This window comes from Arachis ipaensis, chromosome B1 (genome assembly GCF_059453495.1).
Source record: "Arachis ipaensis isolate K30076 ecotype BB chromosome B1, ASM5945349v1, whole genome shotgun sequence".
Lineage (NCBI taxonomy): Eukaryota > Viridiplantae > Streptophyta > Magnoliopsida > Fabales > Fabaceae > Arachis > Arachis ipaensis.
Window position 1 is genome coordinate 134,408,060 of NC_142436.1, and position 8,837 is coordinate 134,416,896.

At 32.3% G+C, this 8,837-nt stretch overlaps 1 protein-coding gene across 1 annotated transcript; it reads right to left on the minus strand.

Moving 5' to 3' along the window:
* Positions 1-2,527: 2,527 nt before the first annotated feature.
* On the minus strand, positions 2,528-6,983 carry LOC107635042 (agmatine deiminase). The gene is given in 14 exon segments (XM_088501790.1): positions 2,528-2,832; positions 3,150-3,308; positions 3,916-3,940; positions 3,942-4,084; positions 4,087-4,151; positions 4,758-4,841; positions 4,844-4,891; positions 5,290-5,368; positions 5,465-5,520; positions 5,668-5,746; positions 5,865-5,954; positions 6,068-6,181; positions 6,560-6,708; positions 6,849-6,983. Coding segments are annotated over 13 exon segments (1,113 nt in total). The 5' UTR covers positions 6,647-6,708; positions 6,849-6,983; the 3' UTR covers positions 2,528-2,748.
* Positions 6,984-8,837: the final 1,854 nt, after the last annotated feature.

The window sequence follows — 8,837 nt, forward strand, 5'->3', positions numbered from 1 at the left end:
CAATTAGAATATGCTAGTGCTATAGGAAGTTTAATGTATGCAATGCATTGTACTAGACCTGATATAGCATTTGCTGTGTGCAAATTATCAAGGTTTACAGAAAAGCCTAGTAATCAACATTGGAAAGTTATAACAAGAGTTCTTGGTTATCTCAAGAAAACCATAAACTTGGGATTACATTATAGTGATTATCCCGCAGTTTTAGAAGGTTATTCCAACGCATGTTGGATTACAAATCTTAGTGACAACAAATCCACTTCAGGATGGATTTTCACCATACGTGGTGGAGCAGTAAGTTGGGCCTCAAAGAAACAAACATATATTACACATTCTACTATGGAGGCTAAGTTTGTAGCTTTATCAGCCGCAGGTAAAGAAGCGGAATGATTAAGAAATTTGTTATATGATATAAAGGTGTGGCCACAGCAGACGACAGCCATTTCAATCTTCTGTGATAATGAATCAACCATGTCTCGAGCATATAATAAGGTTTATAATGGGAAGTCTAGACATATAAGTTTGAGACTTAAATTTGTGAGGCAACTAATAGATGATGGTGTAATTATCATCACTTATGTAAGATCTCAAGGAAATTTAGCATATCATTTGACTAAAAGTTTGTCAAGGGATAAAATCAAAGAAACTACTGCTAAAATAGGATTAAAACCTATTATTGCTAAATGATGGGAACCCAACCTTATTCTAGTAGACCATTAGTTTCAAGGTTTAATGGGTAATAACAAGTTATTTAGCAATTGGAGCACTAAGATATAGGATTTAGTGCTATTTAAAATAAATTAGGAGGGTGAGTTTAAACTCTTAATAGAATGATAATATTATCTATCAAAAGATTCCACCTATATGAATATAAGAGTGGTGCCGCTCTAATAGAGAATTTTAGAGGTTTTATTCTCGTAAATATTCATGAAACTAAGATGAGCATAAGGCCATATAAGTGCTTAAAGTTGTAAACTCTTGAAACTTGGAGGGTATAAGTAATGTGTGTGATTTTTGGTACTAGCATATGGAGTATAGGTTTAATCGATTAGACACCTATTACTTCGTTAGAACTTTAAAATTTACACTAAAAGAATGTTTAATCTTAGTGACACATTCTTTATGCATATACTTGTATGACATTTAAATTTTGTAAATAGTGGGGGATTGAAAGGTATTTACAAATTTGATTAATTAATATTATTAATATTATTGATATTATTATTAATATTATTATTAATATTAATAACGGTTACTAACCGTTTAGTACCATTTGGTTGAAGGGACACAATCTTTTAAAGATTGTATATGTTCAAAACATTGTGTCTATTGACTAAAGGGACACAACTCTTTAAGAATTGTGTATGTTCAAAACATTGTATCTATTGGCAATAGAAAAGACACAACCATTTGTATACGTAACTAATCATAATTGCTACGTGCAATATGTATAAATAAGTCCTTGTCCACTATTTCAAACATACAAGTACTAAGTGTACATGTTAATCAACTATTAAGAGATTTTCTTTGTTCAAGAGAGTTGAGAATTTCTTACTATTGCTAATTAAGAAATTCTTAAGTTTCATTGTATCCTAGGAGAGTATTGTTATCAACCCTATAGCAACTAAGTGTGGAGACAAATATTTCTCTAAAGAAAGTGATCTAATCGTGCCTTGAAACCACTACACAAATATAAGATTTTGTCATCTTCTCATACTAATATACCCAACAGAACCAAACACCTGTTTGTTTTTTTTTTTTTTTTGGGCGCCCCCTTCCTTCTTTGGATGGATTTTTTCCGTTACACTCCCCAAGTCAACCATTATTGAAATTTCTGTGCTGCTCTTTATTATTTTTTTCTGAAATATATTTAAGGATCTCCGCCTAACTTTTATTTGGCCCAATTTAATGATTTAGTCAAGGTCATAATTCAAACTTTAATTGAAACCTTACCAAAAGTTTGAAACTTAGCCAGACCAAGCCAAAGTTTTCAAAAGAATTAATTATCTTACTTTCTATGTACTATGAATAGTTGACCCAAACAAATAAATATCATTGTATGAATAAAGTACTTTATGAAAAGAAAATTGATTTCTCCAATTAGTAATTCCATTTTGTATTTTATGAGTTAAACGAACATAATGTAATAGACGGTTAGAAGTTAGAACACAATTCTATTTCCATTGTACGTGATAATCAATCCAAAATCATATAGCAACTTCTCTTCTATATCTATTTTAAACGTAAGACCTCATTCACAGTTAGTAAATTTATCAGGTGATTTAGGTAAGATGCCTTTGTGCCTAAATAGAACTACCCTAAACTACATTAAAGATTAAGAGATTTATGAAGAAATTTGATTCTACTTTAAGGATCATATTGTATAATCCTTTAAAGATTTTGCTTCAACAAACCATACCAACTTACATGAAATTCAATTATAACAACGCCTGAGGGAAAACTTGACTTGAAAAATGAAGAAAAATTCCATAGATACATGGTAGATCATAGTTGGAAGCATTCAAATACCTTTACAAAGTAAAAACTAGAAATGTCTAATTTATTCATTCATTTAGATTTTCCAACTTGAAAAATGCCAGTTTACATTTATTTTCAATGCACTCAAACACACTTTTGTGCCTCTATGTGGATCAATTATTTGAAAATTAATGGAATGAACCAAGCAGTTTAATAGACTACAAATTTCAATGCAAATACAACACTCGTGAACAAATGTTGACAGTACTTTGCTCAAAAGGCTGGTTGTTGCTGAGTAATGCAGTGTATATTTCCACCAGCTAAAACAATCTCCCTTGAACCTTCGATTCCAACAACCTAGATATTAGCCACAATTAAGAATGTCAGTAACCAAAAAAATACATCAAGAACCCCAAAGAGAGAGAGAGAGTTTTGTTCTCGTACTGTATTCATTTTTTCTTCCGAAAAAATTTTGAAAACCAAAAACATTAAAAATAAATACATAAACCAAATAGACTCTTATTCAAATTTGGTATTCTTCCAGATGTTTAGGATAACGCCTTGATTCGCGAAAGCTGAAGTAATTATTGCAAATAATATTTCACTCTGAAAGGTTACCATTTGGTGAAACATTCTTCAACAAAAATAGCATTTTAACAAGCAGTTTTACTTACTTTGTGATCTGGGAAGGCCTTTGATAGGACTCGAACAGCTTCATCGTCCCACTTCTTATCTCCGAATTGTGGTAGAATGATACCTCCATTTGCAATGTAAAAGTTCACATAGGAAGCAGCAAGCCTAGTACCTGGAAGTTTTGCCTTACCATCATCACCCTGAAAAAAATAGTTATATTAGAAGTTCAGAAAAGGCATTGAGTGAACTGATTCAACAGCAGTTGCATGAATATTGAATAATTTCAGTCAGAAGTGTGTAAATTAAATTCATCACTTCAGTCATCAACATTTCTCTAAGCTTGGTAGACAAGTTTTTTGGTATAATCAGTTAGCAAAGTCATCAAAAGAAACAGGATATCTCAATTTAAACTGTACACCTGATCACAAACCACCACACTCTAACAAAACAGAACTGGTTCATATCTCTGAATTTTCCATATAAACAGAGAGAAATTCCATCAAAGAAACATCACACATAATACTTAGTAGATACTATCCAACATTAGAACTTAGTATTAACCAAAATAGAGGGCTATGACTTGATATATGCCCAATCAATTTCCCATTAAGAAACAGAATGGCCTCAAATATTACATCAAGAATTGATATAGATGGTGACAAACTTTGTATTAAATCTTACAAAATATTAGCACAAGTCTTCAAATGAAATGTAATAATAAGATGATACCTTTCTTTTATTATATCCAACTTTGAAGAAATTATATTTTTTATTGACAAGACAAAAAATATGAACTTGGATGCTTACCTGCACTACTCCGGCTGCCTCTTCCTGTCATATATAGTGGTCCAGGAACATGGAGTTTAATGATTTCAAATTTTCTACCATTGGCATCAGTTTCATTAGAAAGCAGAGAATAGGCTTCCATAGATCTTTCATATTGAGGATCACTTTCATCATCAGTCCAAGACAGCATATGTTATCAATATGGCCATTAGTGAAACAGCACATGTTATCAATATGGCCATTAGTATCATCATCTCCTGTACAAAAGCAGCATACTTCTCAATCAGATCTTAGGGAGTGAATAACATCTAAGTATCACTTTGAACCTAAAACTTGTATCACAATATTTTTCACATCATCTCTACATAAGAGCATAAGATTCCTATCGCAGAAATTGCTTTAATCAGTATAAATGTAATAATAACATTACATTGCAGAAAAAAAATGTACTAATGTGTAGACGATAATAGTGAAGCTCTGGAGTCTTTAATTTACCGGCAAAAGCATATTCAAAATAACAAGATACTAATTTCCAGACAGAATGTGCATTAGAAAACACACATTCAGATTTGAACTTATTGAACCAGAGTGGTATCATTAAATGGGTGTACAACTTGTTCTTAAGCTATATTGCATACTAAGCTGCATATTAGATTGGCCCATTTTTTAATGACAAATGAAACGAGGCTTTTATTCATAAATGGAGTTATTATTATCCAAACACCAATCCATATCAGAACATATACTGCACCTCATGATAAATGGTCTTTACAAAAATCTTTGACTACACCAAATTCAAAATTCTGATCATTATAATATCAATTCATAGGAAGATTCTTAGTCTAAAAGATAAGTTTATATACCATACAATCCACGGGGCAACCATATAATCTTGCTGACTCCAAGATATGTCTTAAGTTGATCCTCTATTTGGTTCTTACTCATAGAGGATTTCTGTTCTTGTTCAAGAGACACTCTTCAGTGGTAAGGCAAGTACCTGAAGCAAGAAAAGGTTGCTGAAGTTAAAAGAACTTATAAATTTTGTAAGCTATATAGCTACAGAGCATTATATTCAAGCACAGTTCATTTGATCTCAGAACATATAGAAACGAAAGAATAAACTTAAACCACAAGTTCATGAACATAATTACATATAAACAATCATCCTGCCTAGTTAGCACTTAATTTATGAAAGGACTAGCACTATGAAACTACATCTTAGAGAAGTTTAAGAGCAACCTAATAGCATTTAATAAGCAGACTCATTGTCTACTTTACATCAATTATCAAAAGTGTATATTTCCTCATAATAGGGGGGAATTTATATTAAACAACAAGAAAACCAGGAATTTATATTTTTTTTTTTTAAAAATTCAGCAAGCCAACAATTCTTACCTTCTCCATCAACATGTATGCTTCCACCTTCAAGTATCATTGAATGTGAAAATCTATGAACCTTCTCAATTGCCAAAATCTAGCAAACATATGATGATAGCGAAGTCATGTAGGCATTTTGCAATAGAGTAAAAGATGACAAAAATAAAAATGTTAAATATTTAACTACACACACCTTCCTAGCAACAAGGATGTCCAAACTCCAATCAGTATAACATCCATCTTCTAACCCTGGAAAAGATTTATAAACTCCATTAGCTGAACTAACAATAATGAAGACATAACATCAACAAATCATATGTACTTCATTCATTCCACAAAAGAAACAGTCTTTGTTTGGGAATAGAACGTCCAATATCAAAGGTCTTAAGTGCTTACCTCCCCAGCTATTAAAATTCCAGTCAATTCCTGCAATAGTTTGCTCTGCCTTTCCAGACTCTGATCTTTTCACAACAAACTATTGAACAAAACAGAAAATTTTTGTCAACAATGAAAATTCTGCATGTGTAGAAATCCAAACATCTAGTATCTGACTTGATCAGAAAACTCATCCATGTATAAGGAGAAAAACTCACAGTTGGTCCGGTGTCACGAAACCAAGAATCATTCATGCTGATCTCAACGACCCTGATATGTTCAGGTAGCATTCTCCTGGCATTCTCCCACTAAAATGGCAAAGAAATTTCAAGCATCAAAAGCCCCATATCATCAGAAACAACTGAATCCACTCCTCAAGATACTAGCCAAATAATGAAAATGTCAAACAACTTCAACCAACCTGGCCAGAACTAGCACAAACAGTTACATCCTCAAATCTTGAGATTGCAGATGCTACCTTGGCAAACACATCTTGAGCAGGAACAGCATTCTCTCTCCAATTATCTGGGCGTTCCTGTCAAATAACACCAACCTAGTACTCATAACAATCACCAAAAGACCCCAAAAGTCCACCACCAAACACTGTTTCACTAGTTTTTCAAGGCTGCCTTGGGCAGCTAAAACACGACACAAATACAAAGAGACAGGTACACAAAATTGAGAGTCTCAAGACACTAGTTTCATATATTTTCTATAGTGGACACAAATTTACAATCTCTATGTTCCTATATTTGTGTCATGTCTCAATAACAACCATCTGTGATGAGAGATGTGTGAAACCATGTTCAAAGCTATGACCATGAATTGAACCTTGTGATTACTTTTGGTGCTGTGAAGTGTCTATTTGCTTTAAGAAAAATAAGAATAAAAGAGAGTGAATTATGCAACTCACAGGCCAACCCATCCAACATTGAGTGTGAGGTTCCCACTCCGCAGGCATGTGAAATCCATGACTCGCAGGCAAGCCTTGTAGATCCATCACAACAATCTGCCTTCACACTATCCTCTTGTGATTTTTTTGTGTGTCAAAGACTGAGACAACTGAAATAATGAAGGATATCTTATTTTACATCATTCAATTATATGCAACAATGAGAATCTACAGTTCTACACCTATATTTTACATGACATTAAATTATATGAGTAAAAAAATCTTATTAAAAAAAGTGAGCAGATCTAACCTAAAACTGCATGCATGACCTTTGCAAAAGTAATGGTCCCTAGTATAAACCTCCAAGGATAAGAACACTATCTTCAAACCAGTCACAACACTAAGAATTTGATTTTCTCTTACACATGATTTTACTATACTATTAGATTTACAAATTCAATATGAAATTACAAATTAGCAATTCATTTTGATAATATGTGGGCAGAAAATACTGGTTAGATGACTAATTTAATTTTCTTTGCTCCAACAATTGAGATAAAAATGTAAAAGCAAGAGATACATGGCTACCAAAATGCATGACGGTGAATGGCAGAAGAAAAGTGTGAAATGGGAATCTGCTGATGTCAGCAAGTGGACACCATGTTAAGATAGGGCAGGCACACTTTTCGATAACACTTGTTTGAGAAGTGATTTGATATGGGTTATGGTTTTTATTGGAATAGATTCACCCGTGATGAAAAGTCACATTCAGTTATCTTCACGTGAAGTTAATAGTAGAGAATTATTAGATGACAATTTACTCAAACTTGTCTAGATAATTTTTAATTGCTAACCAAGGCTGCAAAAACCAAACCGGTCAAGTGATTGGTTCAATGGTTCAATTGTCTACCTGAGATCAAATTGTGGTTGAACCAATTTAAATATAAAATAAAATTGAGTAAATGGTCAAAATATCAAATTAGTCCTTGAAAGATTACTCGTTCATGTTAGTCCCTCAATCACCTCCGTTATTAACGGCATTAGAGTTTGTTGATGTGGCATGTTAAATAACACCACAACACACCTAGTAGTCCTAATTGACGACTAATATGATAAATTTATGAAATTAGATCAAATAAACCCCAAATTGAGGGATTCCAATGCCTCAAGGTCCCCTCAATTAGGTTTTAATTTGATCTAATTTCATAAACTTATCATGCTAGCAGCCAATTAAGACTTCTAGACGTATGATGTAGTATCACCTAACGTGTAATACCAGCAAATTTTGATGCCGTCAAAGGAAGTGACGGAAGGACCAAAGCGATTAACTAAAAATCTTTAAAGAACGAATTTGATTAAAAAAAAATTCACAGACCAATTTGGAGAACAAGTGATCTTTCATAGATGAATTTGACTATTTAGTTAAATAAAATTATTAAAAATTTAATATATAATTTCAAGTAGTTCACATTTGAGACAAAGTAAGACAAAAAAATACTACAAATTTTGATAATAACTACAATGAAGTTTGAGCATACTGATTGCACCTACTAACCAAAAATCCTAAAAGTTCAATGGATTAGGGGATTGGAGGCCCAGACTCTCCACATCTTGAGTCCTCTGAAAGAATTGTTTACTAAATGGCTCGGATTATAAACGTGAATGTTCTTGAGGAATAATTTTTGAATATTTGTTTTCAAATATTGCATTTGTTTTTAGTTTTAGAGAGACAAAGTACCATAAACGATGTTTTCTTTGTATGCAGATAACCGAAGCAAAGAGAGCGTCAATTAATCAGCAAAGAAAAATCGAAGAGCTTGAAGCGCAATTGAATGAGGTGGAGGATGTTATAACCAAGGTTTTGAAAACTGGACCGGTCATCGAACCGTTCTAATCACTAGTTCACTGGTTTACTGGTCCAATCGGTCCAACCGTGATTTAAGGGCTTGTTTGGGTGAGCTTCTAAGAAAAGATCTTTTTTCAAGTTATCTTTTTTTAAAAGATCTTATAGAGAAGTAAAAGTAATTTTATGTTTGGATATCTCATGTAAAAAGGTCTTTTTATCAATCAATTATGTTTTGGTATAACAATATAAAAATACTTTTTTGTTTATTTATTACATGAAAAACATCTTTTTTTTAAGGAAAAAAGATCTTTTAAAAAAAGATGTAAATTACAGCTTCTCAAAAAAGATCTTTTTTTATTTTACTAGTGCTTTTACTTTTACTACTAGAAATTTGCCAAACACGTTAAAAAATAAAAAAAGATCTTTTTTCATTGAAAAAAGATCTTTTTTTAA